Source organism: Nerophis lumbriciformis, linkage group LG30 (genome assembly GCF_033978685.3).
Source record: "Nerophis lumbriciformis linkage group LG30, RoL_Nlum_v2.1, whole genome shotgun sequence".
In the NCBI taxonomy this organism is placed as follows: domain Eukaryota; kingdom Metazoa; phylum Chordata; class Actinopteri; order Syngnathiformes; family Syngnathidae; genus Nerophis; species Nerophis lumbriciformis.
Window position 1 is genome coordinate 18,645,087 of NC_084577.2, and position 26,883 is coordinate 18,671,969.

Here is a 26,883-nt window from a genome sequence, read left to right on the forward strand (position 1 = left end):
AGGTCACACTGAGGGTGGCCGTATAAACAACTGTAACACTGTTACAAATATGCGCCACACTGTGAACCCACACCAAAAAAGAATGACAAACACATTTCGGGAGAACATCCGCACCGTAACACAACAGAACAAATACCCAGAACCCCTTGCAGCACAAACTCTTCCGGGACGTTACAATATACACCCCCTGCTACCCCCTACCACCCCCCGCCCCCCAACCCCGCCCACCTCAACCTCGAGCATGTCCCAAATTCCAAGCTGCTGTTTTGAGGTATGTTAAAAAAAGTAATGCACTTTGTGACTTCAATAATAAATATGGCAGTGCTATGTTGGCATTTTTTTCCCATAACTTGAGTTGATTTATTTTGGAAAACCTTGTTACATTGTCTGAGTCCAAGTCCGAGTCCATGGTTCTCGCCCGGAAAAGGGTGGAGTGCCATCTCCGGGTTGGGGAGGAGATCTTGCCCCAAGTGGAGGAGTTCAAGTACCTCGGAGTCTTGTTCACGAGTGAGGGAAGAGTGAATCGTGAGATCGACAGGCGGATCGGTGCGGCGTCTTCAGTAATGCGGACGCTGTATCGGTCCGTTGTGGTGAAGAAGGAGCTGAGCCGGAAGGCAAAGCTCTCAATTTACCGGTCGATCTACGTTCCCATCCTCACCTATGGTCATGAGCTTTGGGTTATGACCGAAAGGACAAGATCACGGGTACAAGCGGCCGAAATGAGTTTCCTCCGCCGGGTGGCGGGGCTCTCCCTTAGAGATAGGGTGAGAAGCTCTGCCATCCGGAAGGAGCTCAAAGTAAAGCCGCTGCTCCTCCACATCGAGAGGAGCCAGATGAGGTGGTTCGGGCATCTGGTCAGGATGCCACCCGAACGCCTCCCTAGGGAGGTGTTTAGGGCACGTCCGACCGGTAGGAGGCCGCGAGGAAGACCCAGGACACGTTGGGAAGACTATGTCTCCCGGCTGGCCTGGGAACGCCTCGGGGTCCCACAGGAAGAGCTGGACGAAGTGGCTGGGGAGAGGGAAGTCTGGGCTTCCCTGCTTAGGCTGCTGCCCCCGCGACCCGACCTCGGATAAGCGGAAGAAGATGGATGGATGGATGGATTGTTACATTGTTTAATGCATCCAGCGGGGCATCACAACAAAATTAGGCATAATATTGTGTTAATTCCACGACTGTATATATCGGTATCGGTTGATGTCGGAATCGGTAATTAAGACTTGGACAATATCGGAATATCGGATATCGGCAAAAAAGCCATTATCTGACATCTGTACACACAATAATATAAAAATCTATGAAAACAAGAGGAACCTGGGTGGAAGCACAGCCAGAGACCGGAACAGACCCAAGAATGCAACACAGAGCATTCTGTCGTAGGGCACACACTAGCTCTCCGCCAATGTCCAGTCCGGATGAGCGAGAATCCGTCCAGGGAGATCGAAGTGTACAATACATGCTCATTCAGCCAGGGTTCCATGAAACCCCGTCCATTCCGACGCTGAATGCTAGCTCCGCAGCCCTGTTTCTTCCTGGTCTCCGGTGCAAACATGGCCGTGGCCAAAAGGCTCTTCAGCGGTAGATCCAAAGTTCACCAAAAAGCACCGCAGAAGTCACGAAAGTGCCACCCCCCTTGTTGCGCAGTTCCGAAAAGTCTTGAAACAAAAGGCAAAGCAAAACCCACATGAAAACAATAGGGAAACATTAAAGGCCTACTGAAACCCACTATTACCGACCACGCAGTCTGATAGTTTATATATCAATGATGAAATCTTAACATGCCAATACGGCCGGGTTAGTTTACTAAAGTGCAATTTTAAATTTTGCGCGAAATATCCTGCTGAAAACGTCTCGGTATGATGACGTCAGCGCGTGACGTCACGGATTGTGGAGAACATTTTGGGACAGCATGATGGCTAGCTATTAAGTCGTCTGTTTTCATCGCAAAATTCCACAGTATTCTGGACATCTGTGTTGGTGAATCTTTTGCAATTTGTTCAATGAACAATGGAGACAGCAAAGAAGAAAGCTGTAGGAGGGAAGCGGTGTATTGCGGCCGACTTCAGCAACACAAACACGGCCGGTGTTTCATTGTTTACATTCCCGAAAGATGACAGTCAAGCTTTACCATTGGCCTGTGGAGAACTGGGACAACAGAGACTCTTACCAGGAGGACTTTGAGTTGGATATGCAGACACGGTACCGTGAGTACGCATGCAGCTTCCAAACATTTGATCGCTTGCCCGTACGTGCGTGCCGCTATGTGCATGTCACGTACGTAACTTTGGGGAAATATATGTGCTGTATGAACTTTGGAGAGGTGAACGGTACTTTGGGCTGTGGGATTGAGTGTGTTGTGCAGGTGTTTGAGTTGTATTGGCGGGTTATATGGACGGGAGGGGGGAGGTGTTTGTTATGCGGTATTAATTTGTGGCATATTAAATATAAGCCTGGTTGTGTTGTGGCTAATAGAGTATATATATGTCTTGTGTTTATTTACTGTTTTAGTCATTCCCAGCTGAATATCAGGTCCCACCCGCCTCTCACAGCATCTTCCCAATCTGAATCGCTCCCACTGCCCTCTAGTCCTTCACTCTCACTTTCCTCATCCACAAATCTTTCATCCTCGCTCAAATTAATGGGGAAATCGTCGCTTTCTCGGTCCGAATCGCTCTCGCTGCTGGTGACCATGATTGTAAACAATGTGCAGATGTGAGGAACTCCACAACCTGTGACGTCACGCTACTCGTCTGCTACTTCCGGTACAGGCAAAGCTTTTTTATCAGCGACCAAAAGTTGCGAACTTTATCGTCGATGTTCTCTACTAAATCCTTTCAGCAAAAATATGGCAATATTGCGAAATGATCAAGTATGACACATAGAATGGACCTGCTATCCCCGTTTAAATAAGAAAATCGCATTTCAGTAGGCCTTTAAGGACAGAAAAAGAGGATACACAAAAGCACAGAGCTCCTGCAACCAGCGGTCACAACAGAGGCACCCCTCTTGGAAAACAAATCTAAGTGAAAGAGGCATTAAAATCAGAAATAAATAAACTAATAGGGGCAAGACTGAAGGCTTTGTTGGCATTTGTGCTGTAGTGGTCTCCTATGAATACACCTTGGCAAAATAACATATTTACACCTGCTGTTATTTTGTATCAAGGAAGTAGCTGCAACACTTGGGTTCAAAATTTCGATAATGAAATTTCTTATCTTCTCTTTTGGGAAACAATGGAACTGTTCACCCTGCAATCATTCTTATGGACCTCGAGCAGTTGCAACATAGTGATCACACGTTGCTGGGTTAAGTTACATCTTGAGGCCCCACAAAGATCTTGACATCAATGGTCCTTCAAAAGACCAATACATTAATCTTCTTAACCCTTACACAAGATCCATTAATAGTTGGCCGTAAGTCAACGTTGTCAGCCACCTCTTCTGTTCCTTGTGCAAACAAGTCTTTTGTCACTTGGTGACATCTGTTGAGCCGACCAGGAGTTTGTACGTAAACTTGTCTGGTACAGTTTCCGGAATATTGTAGTTTGTCCAGTCATTGTGACCCATTGTCCATAATACCATACAATCTCTGTTGGACTGCACATTTTTTTAATCACGCTCAATAAACCAGGTTGATAACTAATAAATAGTGACAAAAACACAAATACGACAATTTCTTTCATTTTGAGAATATTTTTTGGCTGTTTGAGTTACCGGCACAAAGAAAATTGTACGTTTTCTGTTATCGTCCATTAACTAGGAGGCATCGTGCTAACATAAACAATGTTTTATCTTCCTAAGGTAGACTTTTTGATACTAACCTATAAGGATGTAACTAACAAAATCTCACGGTACGATATTATTGTGGAATTGTCCCCCTACCCCAAAAAAAAAAAAGACTATAAAAATGCCATAGTGTGTAAAATGAAGTGGCAGGAATGTTGAAGGATAAACACACTTACTGTAATTGAACACAAACACAATGCTCAAATAATCTAATCCATTTTATTACTACAAACATAATTTTTTAAGTGCAAAGAATTGTACGGAAACAACGACTGTTTCAAGCAAATATCCGACAATTTAATAGTGTAAATATCTAAAAAATTGATGTCTAGTTTCGCAGGCTTCAATTATCTTCTCTCGGGTGATGGTTTATCAAGTAGCTTCTCATATGCTTTCCCTCTGCCGTGTTACACCGTGACCCACTGTGTCGTCTTGGAAACGCTCGAGATTAAGGTAGCGCATTCAGTACACATACCTCCGCCAAAGAGGTTATGTTTTTGCCAGCGTTTGTTTGTTAGCAACATAACTCAAAATGGTATGGATGGACTTTGATGAAATGTTCAGGAAATAAAAAACATTAAAAATAGAGATGTCCGATAATGGCTATTTTGCCGATATCCGATATTCCGATATTGTCCAACTCTTAATTACCGATACCGATATCAACCGATACCGATATATACAGTCGTGGAATTAACACATTATTATGCCTAATTTTGTTGTGATGCCCCGCTGGATGCATTAAACAATGTAACAAGGTTGTCCAAAATAAATCAACTCAAGTTATGGAAAAAAATGCCAACATGGCACTGCCATATTCATTATTGAAGTCACAAAGTGCATAATTTTTTTTAACATGCCTTAAAACAGCAGCTTGGAATTTGGGACATGCTCTCCCTGAGAGAGCATGAGGAGGTTGAGGTGGGCGGGGTTGGGGTTGAGGTGTGGGGGGGTAGGAGGTAGCGGGGGGTGTATATTGTAGCGTCCCGGAAGAGTTAGTGCTGCAAGGGGTTCTGGGTATTTGTTCTGTTGTGTTTATGTTGTGTTACGGCGGATGTTCTCCCGAAATGTGTTTGTCATTCTTGGTTGGTGTGGGTTCACAGTGCGGCGCATATTTGGAACAGTGTTAAAGTTGTTTATCCGGTCACCCTCAGTGTGACCTGTATGACTGTTGATCAAGTATGCCTTGCATTCACTTGTGTGTGTGAAAAGCCGTAGATATTATGTGACTGGGCCGGCAAGCAAAGGCAGTGCCTTTGAGGTTTATTGGCGCTCTGTACTTCTCCCTACGTCCGTGTACACAGCGGCATTTTAAAAAGTCATAAATTTTACTTTTTGAAACCGATACCGATAATTTTGAAACCGATACCGATAATTTCCGATATTACATTTTAAAGCATTTATCGGCCGATATCGAGTTTCGTTTTTAACATTTACTGCTGGTGGTGTCTGTCATGTATTGGTTACTCGAATCACAGGACAATACCGGAACCATTGTAAGGGAAACTTAAAGGGGAACATTGTCACCAGACCTATGTAAGCGTCAATATATACCTTGATGTTGCAGAAAAAAGACCATATTTTTTTTAACCGATTTCCGAACTCTAAATGGGTGAATTTTGGCGAATTAAACGTTTTTCTATTATTCGCTCTCGGAGCGATGACGTCACAACGTGACGTCACATCGGGAAGCAATCCGCCATTTTCTCACTTTCGTCGGTGTGTTGTCGGAGGGTGTCACAACAAGAACAGGGACGGATTCAAGTTGCACCAGTGGCCCAAAGATGCGAAAGTGGCAAGAAATTGGACGAAATTTGTTCAAAATACGAGGCTGTGGGGAAAGCCGACGAAATAGTCAGTCGTTTGTTCCGCACACTTTACCGACGAAGGCTATGCTACGACAGAGATGGCAAGAATGTGTGGATATCCTGCGACACTCAAAGCAGATGCATTTCCAACGATAAAGTCAAAGAAATCTGCCGCCAGACCCCCATTGAATCTGCCAGAGTGTGTGAGCTATTCAGGGACAACGGACCTCGGTAGCACGGCAAGCAATGGCGGCAGTTTGTTCCCGCAGACGAGCGAGCTAAACCCCCTGGATGTCTTGGCTCACACCGTCCCTTATGCCACCGAAGATGATCAAGAGAAGAATATCGACCCTAGCTTCCCTGGCCTGCTGACATCAACTCCAAAACTGGACAGATCAGCTTTCAGGAAAAGAGAGCGGATGAGGGTATGTCTACAGAATATATTAATTGATGAAAACTTTATTCATTACTCGCGGTTTTACCTAAATTATTATACATAAACTGTGTTTACCAATAATTTAGCTTAAAAACATTTATTTTTTTCAATCATTCGAGTACATTCAGGTAGTCTTGTGTAATGCAGTATTTTGTGTCTATTTAGATATGGTTAACCTGAGTGCTGAAATCGTGGAAAAATATATGTTCTTAGCGCGCCTGAAATGGGCTGTCTGCACTCTCAAAGTGCATGTTGTTGCCAAATGTATTTCATATGCTGTAAACCTAGTTCATAGTTGTTAGTAATTATCTTATCAGACAGTGTTAAGCCGCTGAAATCCGAGTCTGAATCCGAGCTAATGTCGCTATACCTTGCTGTTTGTTTGTATTGGCATCAATCACTGTGTGACGTCACAGGAAAATGGACGGGTGTATATGACGATGGTTAAAATCAGGCACTTTGAAGCTTTTTTTAGGGATATTGCGTGATGGGTAAAATTTTTAAAAAAACTTCGAAAAATAAAATAAGCCACTGGGAACTGATTTTTAATGGTTTTAACCCTTCTGAAATTGTGATAATGTTCCCCTTTAAGGGTGGGGGACACAGGATATGATGACATGTGTTGTGTGTTGGACACCTGGAAGTGGAAAAAGTAAGAGCGAGAATAAAAGGCGGAAAAAGACAATTAGCTTTCTTTTGGTGTATTATTAAGCTTAGATTGCTAATAAGTGAACTAATAAGTGACAAGTTTGGCACACAACAATGGCGACGAGGATGGGAGAGTGTCCCCCTGGATTTTTTCAATGAAAAAAATGTCCCTTGGCTTAAAAAAGGTTGAAAAACACTGTATTACACTACATCACCTTCTTGTTGGGCGCTGATCCGTACTCTGGGTCACGCATCAAGCTACGCTTGCACAGAATGTGACAGTTCCCCAACTTAGGCAAGAAGCACTACAATAGTAATAATATTATTATTATTAATACCAATGTTCTGCACCTATAATCCAGTTTAAAATCACAGGCACTGTGGAGCTCATCTTTCTTACTGGTCACCTGAACATTTTACGTGTCATTAGGTCAACCGTTAAATCATAGTTGTGTCACAGTCAGCTCTGTGAACCACTTCACTACCTCTGAGAGCGCCATGTGTGTAATGAACTTCATGTCGTCAAATTCAAAAATCAATACACGTTTATATATTTCTTTAGGTTTTGGTATACATAATGTGAAGATTGACTGCCTGTGACCACACCCACTGGAGCCCAGATGACGCTGAGCCAGGTGATATTCAAGCAAGATATACATCTTAATTAACCTTAATGTCATGTCCAGGCTTTTCAGACCCAACTGGGGTGGGAATCTTTGGGCACCTTATGATTCGATTACAATTCAGGGACTACGATTCCATTGTAAATTAATTATTTACGCATCTTTAATTATAATTGTGTGAATGCTCCAAAGCACGGTTCTTTCTTCTTCTCCAGATTTTGGCGCGCTCTACCGTCCACATTTTTCACCCGATTCAAACCGTTCCAACTTCAAACTGTTCAGCCTATTCGGGAATCGCGGGCTTTCCCTTGACAAATTCCAAAAATTCCCAGATTTCCCAGAATTCCGGGTTTTCAGGGACATTTCTTCTTATTAAAATGAATTGGCCACTTCCACCATTTCCACATTTTTCAACCGATTCAAACCATTCTACCGTCAACACATTCCACCATCGTGGAAATTCGAATTACCTTTTTTCCAAGTTCAAAAAAATTCCAGGATTTTCCAGAATTCCTGGATTTCCAAAACTCAATTTCCACCCTTTTTTCTGGCGACTACTCCTTCCACATTTGTCAACGCAGTTCAACTGTCAAAACATTCCTCTTAATTAGGACGAAAAACAAATTTGCCTTTTGAACTGGAAAAACTCCCGATTTTCCTGAAATTACGTAATACCATTTCTCAATTCAACATGTTACTACTTCAACATTTCTCGACCGATTTGAAAAATTCCAACACCAACCATTTCAACTCATTCAAGTTTTTTTTTTTTTACCATTTTTTGAAAAAAATCACGCTTTTCTCGAAATTCCCAAATTTTTGGGAAATTCCCATTGGAAATCAATAGGACATTCTTCAAAATTCCACAACTCCCACATTTTTCATCTGATTCAAACTGTTCCAACTTCAAAATATTCAGCCTCTTTGGGAATTGTGTGCTCTACTTCAACAATTATAAAAACAAATCCAGGACTTTAGTTCAACTTCAGCATTGGAGCATTCACACGCAATATCTTCTGGAATTGCCTCATCAAGTATTGTATATTATCATTTATTGTGAATGTATTATACCCATCCATCCATTCTCACCGCTTGTCCGTTGGCTGCTAATGTATGCGTTAACGAATTGCGTCATTTCCAGTTTTCTGATGTGATCGAGCACAGCATAAATATGCAGTGAAAATGATAGAAGACTAGATATGTGAGCACTGTATCAGCCTGCTAAGCGACATGATTACGTGGTGAGAATCCTGGTCGTTTTAATTTCCGTGAAGTCTACAACCACGGAATGCCCAGACACTTTGCATCCGTTCGCTGTGTGCACACAGTCAAAAAAGGTGTGTTGCAGCTACCTATTCACATCTACGGCTCAGTGTTGTCCCACTGTGTAGTCTCTCTCCTGATTTATTAGTTGACTTCCTAATTTCCTCTTCGTAGGTGGTTGCCCGCGGTTAGACTTCTGTTGAAGTGTACAAAACACCTATTTTGTTGTTGTTTCACTACTTCACATTCAAGCTACCTTAGCGGTTGGCATGGTTTCTCGTCTCCTCCTTCTGTGTTTTTGTTCCACATTTGTCTGTGCTACTTTTGAACGTTTGGCCATCGATTGAAAATCGTCTACGCCCCAATCGTGATGCATCTAACGACCGATCATTTTCCCCACCCCTCGTACAAACTATACGTATACGTCCAGTCCACAAAAATTATGTATTGATTAGAAAATTTCATAACACAGTTACGGTCACCATTATACTATTATTATTGTTATCATTATTATCACAGTATTGTGAATGTGCTCAACAAGTACTCATACACTCTTATAGCCAAGTTTTAAATATTAAAAATCAAATACAATAAATAAATACCCACACAATACACTCTCTTGGCAAAATAAATGTTACATTATAATATTGTTCTAGCTACTTAAAAGCCATATTTTATTTTGAAATATGTTTAAAATATGTTTATCTTTTTCTGTTTTATTTTGAAAAAGTTTGTGTTTTTTTTTAATGATAATGAAAAATACATGTCTTGGGTGGGTCACATCCGGTTTATTCGATGTCACGCAAACTGAAACCATGTTTTATATTCTAGTTTCGTCAAAAAAGTCACCCTTTGCTCTGATTACCGCTTTGCACACTCTTGGCATTCTCTCGATGAGCTTCAAGCACACCTGTGAAGTGAAAACCATTTCTGGTGACTACCTCTTGAAGCTTATTGAGAGAATGCCAAGAGTTTGCAAAGCAGTAATCATGGCAAAGGGTGGCTATTTTGAAGAAACTAGATTATTATACATGTTTTCAGTTATTTCACCTTTTTTTTTGTTAAGTACATAACTCCACATGTGTTCATTCATAGTTTTGATGCCTTCAGTGACAATCTACAATATAAATAGTCAAGAAAATAAAGAAAACGCATTGAATGAGAAAGTGCGTCCAAACTTTTGGCCTGTACTGTATACTTGGCGAGAGTTTTTACAGTGTGCCGTTTATCATTATACCGTTTATCATTGCATCCATAATTACTATCATCAAAATGTGTCACTTCCTGTTCTGTTATTTTGATCCTCCACGACGCAGTGAAGCTTTACCTCCTGTGCGAGTGTCGAATTAAGTATGAATAACTGGTAATTGCAAAGAAGAGATACTTGAAGCAGAGGTAAAAGGAAATGGAGGCAGGGATGAAGAGGAACACAGATAATGGGAGGAAGAGGGGGAGGGAGATAGAGAGATAAAGAGGCCTGATGGAGATAAGCGGGCAGAGAATGAGGCAGAGAAACAAACGAGTGTGTCAAAGATGGCCGCCGAGATGAAACGTGACAAGCGCCGTCTGTGTTATCAATGGCTGCGTGAATGACAGCGTAACCTTCTGTGCGTGTTTTAGCTGATTGAGAGCGACTTTGACAGAAGGACGCATTGACATTTCTCAGAGGAGCCTGACAAGAACAAGGAAAGGAAGGAGGCAGAAAACAAATGAGCTTTCTCCCAGACACATACACACACACATAAATGGAAGTGTGTATTGGCCAGGTCTGGTCGGCTCTAACATGATTATAGCGGGATGATTCTCTTCAATAACTCTTAGCCCTGAGAGCTAAACCTGGATCAATTTAACCTCCTTCCTGTGTGTTTGGAGTTTGTGTATTTCTACTTTGTTATGTGTGTGTGTAGTTTGCCGCAGGCCGGCTGTGTGACATCAACACTGCAGGAAGGATCAGGCTATCTACTAAAGTTTCCTCCATTATCTGATGTTAATGCAAGAAAAACTGTAGAAAAGTATCAATTTGTCTACAAATAATTAATTGGCACTGATTATATCAGGTTAATGTAAATATAACATTTAGATACATACTCACCAAACAACTCGTTTGCTGTTGTTTTTAAAACGAAAAATATAAAATGCAATGTTGTAGAAAACTAAAATGCATCCTACTAGGCATCTTTACCTAATTGGTGCCATTTGTTTGTTAAAACTATCAAATTAAATGTTTTTCATTCCAATCTGATAATACTCATATTGAACCATTTTCCTTTGTTCCTATGGTGACGCATTCAAGTGACAGGAGTGTGTTTTTAGGCATATAATTAGCAACTACATTAAATGTATGCTGATAGCGTGTTGACACTAAGCACACTACAGTGATTCAACAAAAATAAACTAATAACACCAAATATTTAATTCTACAAGAGGACAGTGCTGCGTTTTTAGATTAAATATCATAGAATATACAGAAAAATAAATGGATTCTTATGGCCTGCATTTGAATGATGTACATTTTTGTGACTTGTGGAATATTCCACATTGAGAGGTTGATATGTTTACATACCCAAGGACACGGCTTAAATATTAATTAATACTATTATTTTAAAGAAGTTATAGTTGAGATCAATTTAATAAATAATTATAACAGTGTTCAACAAACGGCACAAATATTTGCCGACACAAGGTAAAAATTATTTTACTTTTTTTTGTTTTTTTATTGTAGCAACATAGTAGTTAACGTTTTGGAGCGCACCAACGAAACTTGTGTGTGCGCGTGTTGACATTTAAGCTTGCTGTAGTGTTGTTGTTTGTATAACAAAAATATATTATTGAGCCTGCACCCCCAAGTTTATGTTGGTTTGATGTACAGTATATATATATATATATATATATATATATATATATATATATATATATATACACACACACACACATATATATATATATATATATAGATAGATAGTACTTTATTGATTACTTCAGGATATATATATATATATATATATATATATATATATATATATATATATATGTATATATAGTGTCTTCAAAGTGGGCTTTTTTTTTTTTTAAAGTAAAATAGGTAGAACCAATTATTCATGTTTACATTGAATCTTATGGGGAACTCTGCTTTACTTTGCGAATTTTTCGATTTATGAACCATGTTCAAGAACCTGTTAATCAATGTTCCACTGTATATGTATACGCAACACAAATGTTTGGTCAAATTTGACTTACAGTGGTACCTCAATTTAGGAGTGCTCCAACATAAGAGCGTTTTAAGATAAGAGCTATCTCTTCAGCTAATTTTTATGCTTTATGTTAAAAACAAAAATCTGAGATACAAGTATCCCCGCCATTACTTAACATCGTAAATGCTGCAGTGAACTCTGTAAGATCCGACCAATACATCCAGTCTTACTTCCTTCCATTAGCTTACAGCTAGAGATTAACGTAACTTAGTTTTTTCAAGCATGGAAAGGATGAAAGTGAATGTGAAGGACAATGCGAAGTGGATTATATTAATTGAACTAAATGAAGAAATCATCAAAAACATGACAGAGTGTGTAGCCAAATTGGTGAAGGAGTTGAAGCAAATCACTGCTAGTCTGCACCATACTGAAGCCGAATGAGTATAAAGCCTGCTTAAGTTGTTAAAATCATTTCTGAACGGCAGATATTCATCCATGAAAATATGGAGAAGCTGATGGTGTTTTATGGAGAAACAGCTTGAATGCGATACCGTAAAAGTCCACTCTTCAAGGTAAATGTTGTACATTATTACATTACTTCATAAAACTACTGTAATTGTTCAATCTATTGCAGGGTTTCCCTTTAATATAACTGAATGTGCACCGCCACAGCAATTTCATTGCCACCCCACTTTGATAATATTTTTTTGTTTTCACTTGAAAACAAATTAAAAGTAATATAATGAATTGGAGAGCCCAGAAAAAGTCACAAAAAGTCTGGCGCTATTTTTTACTTTTATTGCTAATCTTATGATAACAAACGGCACAATTCCAACAGGTTTGACCTCCCGATAAAACACCTGTGCCTCCACGCTTCCCCAGACACACAACACTTCTTCATTCAGTGAAACCGCTTCTATCAGGACATGATCTTGAGAAATTAATCCACGCCTTTATCTCGACTCGTCTTGACTACTGCAATGCCCTGCATGTAGGCATTAGCCAGGCCTCCCTCGCCCGCCTGCAGCTCGTGCAGAACTCTGCTGCTCGTCTGCTAACACAGACCCGCAGACGTGAGCACATCACCCCTATTTTAGCGTCCCTTCACTGGCTCCCTGTGCGTTATCGAATCAATTTTAAACTCCTTTTATTTGTTTTTAAATGTCTAAACAACCTCGCGCCAACCTATCTCTCCGACCTCCTTCAGCCTTACTGCCCCACCCGATCCTTAAGATCAGCCGATCAGCTGCTGTTGACGGTCCCTGACACAAGGCTGAAGCTTAGAGGTGACAGAGCTTTCGCCAATGGTGCTCCCAAACTCTGGAACGACCTACCTCTGAGTATTAGACAAGCCTCCTCTCTTCCTGTTTTTAAATCTCTCTTAAAAACATACTTTTATTCCATGGCTTTTAACACTGAGTGATATCCATCCTGCAATGGCGCCCCATAATACACATGCTGTGAACCTGTTTTTATGTTTTTGTTTATTCTATTTTATTTATTTATTTATTTTTTATCGTGTTCTGTTTGTGTTGTGTTGTGTTTGCTCAGTACTCGTATTATCTTTTAACCTGCCCATTGTACAGCACTTTGGCTACCCCTGTGGTAAATTTTAAATGTGCTTTATAAATAAAGTTGATTGATTGATTGATTGATTGATTGATTGATTGATTCTTCGCCAATCCGCTTTCAAGCACAAACGGTGTGTTTACACACATGGGAAAAACCAGACTGATTACCGAAAACAGTGCTGCTAAAACTAGATGTAAACAAAAGAAGCATGCCCTTGTTTGGAGCGTTGTCAACATGTTTGCGATGTGACCGTAACTTTAATACATCCCAGATAAACCCGCTGACAGAAATCTACAAAATGTGCAAATATTAATAGGACAGTAGCCGCTTTTAAGGATAGAAAGTCCAACTGGAGCAACAGTGACGTCACTCTTGCTGTAGCTCGCCTATTTTGTCAGGGACATGAAGGGTCAGAAGTAGACTATAAACACGAGCACATTTTATAATAAAATTAGAAAAAGATGCTAGATTTGTTGCTAGTCGTTTTTAATAAAAAAGCAATTTAGTCTCTAGACATTTAAAAACATTTCTCTAAGTACATTCATTGTACAATAAGCAGCAACAATAGCAAATATGACAAAACGATATAAAAATAAATATATGTTAATACTAATTAATAATACAATATTTTGTTTTTTAATGTATGTATATATTTTGTGAGCCTTTTTGCAGAAAATCTTATCATCATAGCAGATAATGCAAATTATGCAATGACGTTTTGGTGGCCATGCCGCAGACCACGCCCCCACCACCACAGCTATCTTGGCAGTCTAGCGGAAACTCTCTATTGTATTGTTTTTTTTTATACAATATTCTTATCGAGAAGATTGTTTTTCATTTTAAAAGACATGTTAAATAGTAAAATTGTGTTGTTTTGGTGTTGGGGGGCAAGCACTAATTAAATCAATTTCAATCAATTTCAATGGGTGAAGTTGATTTCAGATACATGTGTTTTGAGTTAAGGGGTCTGTCACACAAACAATTAAGCTTGTAATTTGAAGTACTACTGTATTTGCTTGTGAAAGGGTACCTAGTGACGTGTTCAGACACCCAGAATTTAGGGTATGAGCATTTTTCCATCATGTAATTACTTAAAAAAAGAACTCTGTATTTTCAAAAAAAAAAATTAAATTATGCAAAGCTTTAGTAAAAAAAAAAAAAAAAAAATCTAAGGTGTATAAAACATCATCTCGATCATCTGCCTGACTGTTCTGTGTTCTCTTTCACTTTCCGTGTGTGTGTGTGTGTGTGTGTGCGTGTGCGTGTGTGTGTTACAGTCCCTTTAATACATCCCTGAGATCAATAAGCTGTATTCCCTTATCAATGTGGCCACGTCTTGTATAGCTTTCAGGACAATTTGCCACGATAACAACAACCATTTATCACTTTCCCAAAGAGCCACGACTCTCTCTTGCCGCACAAAGCCGGCACGGATCGTGTCATTTCTTTTTTTCAAACGCTTAGAGTCACGCTCTTTTCCACTTGACTCTGCATTATCAGACATCATTTGACACCAGCCCCAGACACAAATGTTGATTATAAAAGATGAGGTAGCGTTCGCTCTTAACAATACTTTACAGTTGTTCCGCCTTGGGGAGATTAAGTTCTAGCAAGCTAATGAACTAAGCAGAAACTGTTAAAACATCATAAAAATAACATAACCCACCCTCTGCACACACACACACACACACACACACACACACACACACACACACACACACACACACACACACACACACACACACACACACACACACACACACACACACACACACACACACACACACACACACACACACACACACACACACACACACACACACACACACACACACACACACACACACACACACACACACACGGATCAATACCAGGCCTCTATGGATGCCTGGTGTAATATCGGCTCTTTACTGTCTCCGTGTTATTGTGCTCTAACTCATCCTCCTTCCTCTTTGCACTATCACTGCCAGTCAATGCTCACGAGGTACAAAAAATGATGGTTGGATGAGTTCGGTGTATAACATAGGAACCCTGACCTCAACCCAAACATTTTTGCGTTACACAAGTGACCTATGGTCAAAAATCCCACAGCAAAATCTCATAGAAAGCCTTGCCAGAAGAGTGTGGGAGTTGTCCCAATACTTTTGTCCGTAGAGTGCACTTTACTTCCCCGCACTGCTTATAATCCAGCCCTGACCCTGTAACGATGCGGCGTCCAAGAAACCATGACGCAAAGATGCTGGAGGAACTGTATGGGCCATAAAGCGAATGGGGGGATGGAGAGCGAGTGGGTGTGATGGAGATGGAGGACCGAGGAGAGAAAGCCAAATGGGGGAGGATGAGGGAGTCTGTAGTATGTCTCCTCTCTCGGTAATCGCGTTAACTGGCGGCTCCGAGCCTGGCCTCCTCAGCTGTCTCTCCCTCTCTCCCACACACACATGCACACACAGCACCTGTGCACTGCATCTGACAGACAGCACATTCATCACAATTAACCAATTACAGCGTCCACCGGTCTGTCTGAACCCGCCTCCTGCTTGAGGACAGCAAAGCAGGGACGAAAACCAACAAAACAAAACAAAAACCCAAAGGAAAGTAAAGAAAAGAAAGTAAACACACTTGAGAGAAGGGAGATGAGGTGCTGGGGTGGATGTAATGTTTTACATTAATAGCCTACATGCATTGTATACCACAAGTTACCTGAAGCAACGGTGTTGATGGCCCCTTCCTGTCCGATGATGTGCTCCTTCAGCCTCCTCTCCAGGGGGAACCTTCTCCTCTCCTCCGCCTCTCGCTTAGCTTTTGCCTCCTGGAACTACAAGGAAACGATGAATGAATGAATGTAGAAAAAAGTAACAAAAAAACAGTCCTTTACTTTTTTAAACAGGCTGTTTACAACTTGCACTGCAAAAACTGAAATCTAAGTAAGATGAAATATCTCAAATAAGGGTGATATTTGCTTATTTTCTGTCTGATAAGATAATTCTTCTCACTAAGCAGATTTTATGTTAGAGTATTTTACTTGTTTTAAGTGTTTTGTACCTAAATTATCTCAGTAAGATATTACAGCTTGTTGCTGAGATTTTATGGCCTATATTGAGTAAAACATGCTTGAAACTAGAATATCAACTGTTGCAAAGCTGTGTTATCAACACTCACAAGTATAAAACTACTTTTTTAAAGTCATAATTTCTTATTTCAAGCATAAAATAAAAAATCATGACTTTGACACAATTGTGTCTCATAATTAAAACAGATGACAGCCAAATGGACTTTGCTGTTTTATTTTCAATGAAACAATAGAAAATATGTACTCTTATAGTAGTACAGTTGGCACTGTACAGTAAGCTGACAGTTAATATTTAAACATTCGACATTTCAAACTATTTTAAATAGAAATAGTTCATGCACATTCAGATAAATTCTTTAAAATTACAGTCGAAAAAAAATTGGCCGGGGGCCGGGCTGTATATATATATATATATATATATATATATATATATATATATATATATATATATATATATATATATATATACACACCGGTGTATATATATATATATATATATATATATATATATATATATATATATATATATATTTTCCTTGCGCACTAATTGACTGAAAGAGCACGCACTTGGCACGATGTGGCATGTTATCGATGGGAAAATGCATTTTTTTGCCTGAGCGGCTAGTAGACCCCAAGAGTAACAAGCGGTTGCCTTGTTGCCTTTTCATTAAGAAAAATAAACTAGTTTTTAGTGTAAGTTTGCTGGTTTCAAGAAATGTAATGCCGAGCGCATATCATTATGTCAAGATAATGGCACTAGCATTTACTTAATTTAAGAATATTTTTCAACATATTGAGAAAAAACGTCTCGTATTTGTTTTTTCTATCAAGATAAGTGCACTTGTTATTAGTGAGAATATACTCTTTTTAAGGTATTTTGGGGTTCATTGAGGTTAGCTAATTTTACTTGTTTTGGAAAGTCTTGACAAGCCAAATTTTCTTGTTCTATTGGCAGATAATTTTGCTTAGTTCAAGTAAAATACCTCTAATTTTTGTATTTTCTTTCCTTGTTTTTGAACACTGACTTTTTGCAGTGTGCTAAAAGTAAACTTTTTTCCCCCCCAAAGAGGCCCTAAAATGCAAAACCAACTTTTCTTACCTATTGGTATGTGTTATTGTGTATTTGGGATTTGCATAAGTCCTACATAAATTTGAAGTCAAACCGTGGAGGCATTGCAGAGATATTTATAAAATAATCTTGCCTTCCTTACTTCCTCCAAACGAGCTGGTGTGACCCTTTTCCCTGGTGTGACATCAGCAGATTATCCATATATGGTAGATTTTTACCCCAAGGGCTTTGCGTGGGTCCGCCATTTTTGTCCGACATGCATCCTCCGGTGTAGCCATTTCTAATACAAAGTAGTGTATAGTTTGAACTCGGGTTGAACGGTATACTGAAACTAAGAAAGTACCGCGGTACTGATGAATTAAAAACGGTTCTATACTGCTTCTGAAAAATACCTTTTTTTCCCGGACTTGACGGCACGCTGTCGTCACGTTGTGACATTGCTGCTAAATTGAGCAGAGGCGCATGTTAAACAACGCTCACACACAGAGTACTTACAAGTAGAAACAGTGTGGGGATAGAAAAGAAAGACAGAATAATTAATTAAGTTAAGCTCGTGACTCACATTTGTTACTGGATATTTCCTAATACGCTTCTGCCTTGGAAACTTTGTATCTGTAAGTAATATTTGTTAATATTGACACCGCAATATTGTTCAATGAAGGACACTTACTGTATTACGTATGTCTAGTTATTGTGTGCTTAGCTGTTGTGTAGCTGTTAGCTCCTAGTAGCCTATAGCCTACCATGTTCACCTTTTGTCAAAGACTTGACTAAAATAGAAGGAAAGACCAATCTTGTGTGTTTATTGGAGGACATTTAGATGTTAACTGGCTGTTCAGTTTTGCACAAATAAACACGCTGCAGGACTGCTTGCAACAGAGCATTTATAGCGGAGATTTTAGATGTATGCAGATATGCCATAAATGCCAGACTATAAACCGCTACTTTTTTTGTACGCTTTGAGCCCTGCGGCTTATACAACGGTGCAGCTAATATTTGGGTTTTTCGTCGCTGATGGTCACAATGCAAATAGTTTTAAAAAACAAAACAAGAAAAGACACTGAAAAGGTGTGTTACTGTTTGTGCTATGGCGCCATTTTTTGGGCGAGTTCGCTCAATGCAGGCCCTTCTTTTTAGGGATTTATAATGGAAGTGCCGTTCCATCTTGTAGCCGCCCATAGCGTTTCTACTTGTACAAATTCTTTATTCATCACTCCAAGCAATGTTTGTAAGTTTTACAATATAACTAAATCTGTATATACTAACTAAACCGTCCCATGTGTGATGTCTATATGAGTGTTTTCATGCATATTTGTATTAAGCTAGTGTCATTAGCATTAGCTAATACGCTAACACATTTACGAGTGTGTTAGTATTATTAACTTACAATGGCATTCTATTTGTATTGTTTCAGTTTCAAAAATTCCTCAGTAAATTCATTTTGGCATCGCCGTGGAGTTATTGAGTCTATTTAGCTGATTGTAGAGCTAGCTTGACGATGACTTCTGTTTTGTTTGATCAGCCGTTTTACTGCCGTGTTACAGACACCATTTGGAAACCATTAAAAACATTTCCAAAATCTTTCTGTGTAAGTAACTAATTTCACAACGTATGTATCTGCAGCTTATAGTCTGGTGCGGCTAATATATGGGGGAAAAATTCCCCAAAAATGTAGTGAATGTGGCTTGTATAAGGGTGTGCTCTATAGGCCGGAAAGTACGGTAATCCTTATAATTTTGCTGATATAGGATCAATGTCGGATCGGGAAGCCCTAGTTACAATACAATTATACTGCATTTATATTCATGTAGTGATGTGTGGGGTTGAGTGTATTGATTTGTCACATTTTAACTCTTGAAAAGGTTTTAACCCCTGTTAACATCTACCAGCTTTCACATTTCTGGTGCACCCCAGCAGCTGTCACTCATGCAAAGACGTCCTGGTGAGTGTTTGTGTCATTGTGTCAGTGTGTGTGTGTGTGTGTCTCTCTCTGTGTGTGTCTCTCTCTGTGTGTGCATATGCGCTTACCAGGAAACATACATTTGAACATATTTAAACCAACGTTGTTCTAATTGCCTGCACATTCTAAACATTCCCCAGACGTCATTAGAATGTGAGGAGCATGTCCTACCTTTCCTTCCCACTCCTGCAGAAGTGTGCGCACCTCTCCTTCTTTGGCGTAGGCCTGCGCTGTGTGTCCCAGACTATTGATGTGTAGGGGGTTTGCACCTGCATGCGAGCACACAGATTCGCCGTCAATTGGAAAAGGGTCACAAAAAGCATACAACAAAAACAACAACATCGTCATCTTGGATATTTCTACATGATGCACCTCATCAGCAGGTTTTAAAACGCAGATGGAAACAAGTCGGCGAGAGGGTTAGAGGTCACACAGGTTCAGGGGTCACTGAGTAACTGCAGTGAAGCAGGCGTGCCATGCAATGGCCCAGCAGGGGTTTCATATCGGTAACGGCGGTGACACACTGTGTCCACGACATCCGCTCACAACCTTTACACACTGCAGGTTGCTGCAGGTTGGGGGTCCTCTATTGCACAAAGCGTGCACACAAATGCAGGGGTCACATCTTGAAGGAAGCGGGGAGGACAAACGTGATGACACAGCGTGTGTGTGTGGAGTGTGGCAGGGTCAAAGAAGATGGTTAGCGGTGCCTTCTGCCCTGATTGAGGCCACCACCTTACAACCTTAGTCACCCACACACACGTGCCTCAACAGGATGAAGAACACTCAGAGACATTAAAGGGGAACATTATCACAATTTCACAAGGGTTAAAACCATTAAAAATCAGTTCCCAGTGGCTTATTTTATTTTTCGAAGTTTTTTTCAAAATTTTACCCATCGAGTGATGGGTAAAATTTTATATCCCTAAAAAAAGCTTCAAAGTGCCTGATTTTAACCATCGTTATATACACCCGTCCATTTTCCTGTGACGTCACATAGTGATGCCAACACAAACAAACATGGCGCATAGAACAGCAAGCTATAGCGACATTAGCTCGGATTCAGACTCGGATTTCAGCGGCTTAAGCGATTCAACAGATTACGCATGTATTGAAACGGATGGTTGTAGTGTGGAGGCAGGTAGCGAAAACGAAATTGAAGAAGAAACTGAAGCTATTGAGCCATATCGGTTTGAACCGTGTGCAAGCGAAACCGACGAAAACGACACGACAGCCAGCGACACGGGAGAAAGCGAGGACAAATTCGGCGATCGCCTTCTAACCAACGATTGGTATGTGTTTGTTTGGCATTAAAGGAAACTAACAACTATGAACTAGGTTTACAGCATATTAAATACATTTGGCAACAACATGCACTTTGAGAGTGCAAACAGCCCAATTTTCATCAATTAATATCTTCTGTAGACATACCCTCATCCGCTCTCTTTTCCTGAAAGCTGATCTGTCCAGTTTTGGAGTTGATGTCAGAAGGCCAGGGAAGCTAGGGTCTATATTCTTCTCTTGATCATCTTCGGTGGCATAAGGGACGGTGTGAGCCAAGACATCCAGGGGGTTTAGCTCGCTCGTCTGCGGGAACAAACTGCCGCCATTGCTTGCCGTGCTACCGAGGTCCTTTGTCCCTGAATTGCTCACACACTCCGGCAGATTCAATGGGGGTCTGGCGGCAGATTTCTTTGACTTTATCGTTGGAAATGCATCTGCTTTGAGTGTCGCAGGATATCCACACATTCTTGCCATCTCTGTCGTAGCATAGCTTTCGTCGGTAAAGTGTGCGGAACAAACGTCCAATTTCTTGCCACTTTCGCATCTTTGGGCCACTGGTGCAACTTGAATCCGTCCCTGTTCGTGTTGTTACACCCTCCGACAACACACCGACGAGGCATGATGTTTCCAAGGTACGGAAAACAGTCGAAAAAACGGAAAATAACAGAGCTGATTTGACTCGGTGTTTGAGAAAATGGAGGATTGCTTCCCGATGTGACGCCACGTTGTGATGTCATCGCTCCAAGAGCGAATATTAGAAAGGCGTTTAATTCGCCAAAATTCACCCATTTAGAGTTCGGAAATCGGTTAAAAAAATATATGGTCTTTTTTCTGCAACATCAAGGTATATATTGACGCTTACATAGGTCTGGTGATAATGTTCCCCTTTAAATAACACCTATTCAGAAATTGCACGTCTATAATAATGCTAATTATATCTAAATGGTTGTTTCATTGGACACCATTGCGGTTAAGCTCGATTGTTATTGGCACTCAAATATTTGTCAATAGTTGTTTGTCGGGTTTGTTTAGCCTCAACCATCATCAAGGGCAAAGACGGAATTCTTTGACATCTTGAAGGATCTCCTCGAGTTAAATACCTATTCAAATGAGCTACCTCGTGTAGATAAAGAGTTGACTGTGTCACTGACGCTATAAGTAATTATTTTAAAGTATATTTCTGTCATAGTGTCTTCTGACCAGTAAGCATGTAGACAAATACAGTGAGAGTACTGCATCTCTGTCTGGACTGGAGCCTGCAGTGCCTCAGACTGGAAGTCTCTGCAGAGAGTGGTGAAAACAACTGAAAAGATCATCAGGACTCCTCTACCTCCTATCCAGGAAATCGCAAAAAGCCGCTGCCTGACCAGGGCTCAGAAAATCTGCAGAGACTTCTCCAACCCCCACCAAGGACTGTTTTCACTGCTGGACTTTAAAAAGAGGTTCCGCACCCTCCGTAGCAGAACCTCCATGTTCTGTAACAGCTTCTTCCCTCAGGCCATAAAACTCTTGAACGCAACATAATAATCCCCCCCCAAAAACGGATGAACTCGCTGGAATATAAAGACAATATAACATACATCCATAAACGTGGATGCATATGCAAAAGTGCAATATATTTATCTGTGCAGTAATCTATTTATTTATATCTGCACCTTCTTGCTCTTTTATCCTGCACTACAACGAGCTAATAGCAACGAAATGTCATTCTTATCTGTACTGTAAAGTTCAAATTTGAATGACAATAAAAGGATGTCTAAGAATAAGTCTAAGAGAGGAAGTTCTCATTGTTGCTAATTACGGTAGCCTACATTTTCAGTGAAAACAAACAGAGGAACTACGACAATAAGAGTCATGCGGTAGTGGGATTTTTTGATGGCTAAATATGTGCTATCTACATATCATATAAATAACTATATAATAACCATTCTACAGTGGAAGTAGGACTGGGCGATGTGGAGGAAAAAGTATATCTCGATATATTTTTGCTTAAACTCGATATTTGATATATTTTCCGAAATTGCCGTTCTAAGTGTGTCCACTAGACGTCGCAATAGCAATTCTTTGTATCTTTGTAGATTATGCTACACATGTAAAAAAAAAAAATAAACCAGTGTACCAGTTGAGGAAAATGAGCAAACTACATAAATAACTTTCTGTAATTTGATATTGATATTATTTTTTTATCTTGATGGATTGAAAATGAACACCAATGAGATACCTAATTTATTCAGAAAGTATAAATAACGACAAAAAGAGATAGAATACTATTAACCGCAACATGTAAGTGTAAAAAACCCCCAACAACATTACGATTTGTACAATTTCAGAATGTGCTTGTTCTATTTTTAAACAAAGAAAACAATCTGAAGTTGTCTTTATTTTTAAGTTATCGTGCCGTGATTTTACCAGGTCGGCCCACTTGGGAGTATATTTTTCTCCATGTGGCCCCCTGATCTAAAATGAGTTTGATACTCCTGATTTAAGGTGTCCAATAAAAATAAAAATAAAAAGTTTGGAACAAAATTGTAACAGCCAACCATGCAATAGGCACCACTGTATTTTTGCTTCATCCTTCACTTTAAGTTTGAGCAAAGAATGCGTGAAGAATGCACTACCGACCTGATAAAGACCAAACGAGAAAGAGATGATACATTATTACCTGCTCACAGATACAATCTGGTGGTTTGAGCACACTGCAGCAAGTCCTGGAAAGTCCCACTTCTTAATGCTTCAGTCACACGCAGGATTCTCACAGGAATGAGGCAAAAATACAGTGGTACCTATTGTAATTAGTGTTTTTTAAGCGATAAAAAAAGAAAATAATTGTGATCTGTAATTACTTAATCTATTCACTCTGGAAGTGATGCCATTTCTCCAAAACTCGTGTAACAGATAGATCACTCTAAAACAAAATAAACAAGACAACATTCAAACTTACACAAACACACTTCTGATACGTCTTTAAGTTTATTATGAACATTTCACTCAGTCTGTGAGACGTGACTCATTCTATCCCCATCATTGAAAATTCCCAAGATCACTGACAAAATCTCATCATTGAGTGACACTTCTTTTTCGCCGTGGCTACATATGATCTTTGTGCTGCGTTGTTGCTGTCATTCCAGCACAAGAAGGCGGCGAGACAATTTGCAGGCATGCAGACAGTGTTCGACAATAACAATTAGATTAACATAATTAAAAAAACAAATACACACTAAATATGATTATGTATTTCATTGCAATAACCGCGATCATTCGACATCACTTCCCATAACAAATAGTGCAATTATGCAAAATTACTGACTAAGATCTCAACACAATCCAGTTACCTTGATGATTATTTTTTATTGTTTTTAGTTTATAAAAAAATTTTTTTTTAATCCTGTTGCGTCACTGTGATGGGGTTATTATTAACACCTATTATCATAGACGGTATATGGCTAATTTTATAGTTAAAAAGTCACTCCTGTTAGTTCCCAAACCTTGTCCAAAAATGAAATTAAGTTGCACGAAATGGGACAAAACCTCTTTTTGAGTAGTTTAATGCGTGTGCTATTAGATTTAGAGTTGGAAAAAAAAAAGTTATTCTGACAAGCGATTCGACCCTAAAAGACAATAGCCAGGGCAGGAGTAGGAATCACATGAGTAAGCTACACTTAACAACGCTCTCAGTGTGCGCGATCAATAGAGATGGGAGCGCGTTCCCGTTTCTCTGAGCGGCGACCACAGAGACTAATAATCACATCGATAAACCCCTAAAAAACTGTGACCTGCTCATGAGGCGATCGATTTCAACAACAATACACTGACACACCCCACCAAAAACATGAGGGAGGAAAGCAATAAGGCGCGCACACACACGCACACACACACAAATGCACACACAACATAATAAATAGCATCATTTAGGGCTTTAATATCAGGCCAACCCTCTGGGCCATACCACTTTATAACTGGATCAACACTAACGACACACACAGACACCACAGCTGAACACTAGAACACACACACACACACACACACACACACGCACACACACACTTGCATACACAAGATCCCTTCATTAGGAGTGCTTTAGTTATGCCTATTAGGGGTGCCCTCCCCTTTCCTATTTCCTCCGCCTGCTCTTTCACAGCAGCTGGCAGGAGAGAGCCCCTGCTGGTCTTTGTGCATGTGTATGTGTGTGTCCTTGTCTCTGCATTGTGTGCGTCTGAGCTGGTGTGCCTGCCACCACCTATGGTGGCGTCCATTAAGGAGTAGTGCCCCTGGCCCCAGGACCTGATGTGGAGCCTAGGGAGAAGCTAGAGAGCCTCTGCAGGTAGGGCGAGGGAGACTTGTGGGGTGCGGCGAGGCCCGAGGGTGGGCCGGGGAGACTGTGATGGATGGACACGCGGGTGTGAGGCCGGCTCAGGCCAAAAGAGCAAACCCAAGGCTACTAGGGTAGGATGGACACACACTAACACAGGGGAAATAAGGTAAAAGATACACACGGCGTGCACCTAAATGACACGCGCACAAAGCGGCAAAATATCCTCAAGCTGTGGTTTATAAGTTTTTGCGGTGATCACGCCTCAAAAGAGGTAACGGCTGAACACAAATGAATAATGAAACTTGCTTACAAATTCAAAATGGGCATGGTGGCGTTTGTGGCCTTAAGACGCTTATTGGCCGTGATAGCGGCGCCGGCCGAGCGATGGCCCTGTCCAACAGGAAGCTGTAATACCCCCACCGTAATCCAATTGGCGCATAAAAACAAATGTCCCTGCTTTGCGAAAGTTCTTACCTTTTATTTTTCAAATATGCGTCCACGGGAAATCTGATCGAGTTATACAAGGTGATTTGTTTAAGTGTGCTCACAGGGGCAGGGGTGAGACGGGACAGACGGCTTTGAACGCCCCATCCATCATGAATATAAACAAGACATTAATACTTGTGCCATTGTGCAGTGTAGTCGTGTCATTTTTTCATGTATGAAAAGTCGGCGTAAACTCCTAAATGACTGACAAAAGCGGTTGTGTTCAGGAAAACGTGCATGTTTTAATTGGCGAAATGAGACATTTTGCTCTTGCCCACATGTATGAAAGGCACTTCCTGTGAGTGTGGCGTTACCCCGAGGGCTTGTTCTGTGTGGAGGTCACAGTTCAACTAGGCCTGGCTTGTTTAAGAGCTGCTCGCCTGGAAACTGAGGGGGATATTCTGCCTCCAGGGTCTATAAATGCATGTGTGTGTGTGTCAACGACAGGTGCGGGTGCCGTGGGGTGAACAGAGGCGTGGTGTGAACAAGTGATCAATTTCAAATGAGCTTTGCAATACTGTTTTGAATCATGAGCATTCAAGCGATGACATTTGAAAAACTGTAGATTGCAAAGAAGAAAAGAGCATGTATGATCACTAATTAGGGATGTTAGGATCGGGCACCGATCCGTATCGGATGGTTTTTGGAAAAAAGTATGTGATCGGCCAATGCCGATTAATTCCTTTCAATGCAGATCAGGCTTTATGGCTGACAGGTGGCTAGCAGCTAACTAAATACAGTGGAAACTCGATTAACGAAACCCCTCTATTTGTAAACTTTTCGGTTTACAATCCTTTAGATGACGCCTAATATGCCTCTGTGGGAACCATGTCTCAGTGTACGAACGCTTCATTCATTCATTCATTTTGTGTGCCGCTATGCCATTAGGATGACGTCACTTCCTGTCACATGTTTACGCTGTCCATTACTCAATAGCCACGTTTTAACTTTGATATTGTAGCACAGGCCTGGGCAATTATTTTGACTTGGGGGCCAAATTTAGAGAAGAAAATGTGCCTGGGGGCCGGTGTATCAGATTTTTAGGAACACTAATACAAAACCTCACAATAACGTCTGATTGAATGCTAAAAACGTTATGACGGACCGCCTTAAAAAACGGAATGGAATTTCAAGCTTTTTTACTGAATGAGACACCCAGAATGTATATGAAAATAACGGATGTGGGATTTACAATATTAACTATGAACGATAAAACACTGAATATTGACAACGTATGAACGCCACACCCCCTCTCGATCGACATATTTTACAATCAAGCGAAACGCAACAAAAATGCAACAAACACAGCTAAATATAAACGCGAAAAAAACGAAAGAAAAAAACCCCCGCATTTCAGGCTGGCCGCTCTGGAAACA

General features: G+C 40.5%; 1 protein-coding gene across 2 annotated transcripts in view; it reads right to left on the bottom strand.

The window, feature by feature from the left end:
- Window positions 1–26,883, bottom strand: part of clpb (ClpB family mitochondrial disaggregase) — a 93,367-nt gene that overhangs the window by 23,479 nt on the left and 43,005 nt on the right. For both annotated transcript variants that reach the window (XM_061925757.1, XM_061925756.1), the window contains exons 6-7: window positions 19,597–19,694; window positions 16,027–16,141 (exon numbers count right to left, since the gene is read on the bottom strand). In XM_061925757.1, coding sequence (XP_061781741.1) covers window positions 16,027–16,141; window positions 19,597–19,694 — 213 coding nt within the window. The remainder of the gene's footprint in view (window positions 1–16,026; window positions 16,142–19,596; window positions 19,695–26,883) is intronic.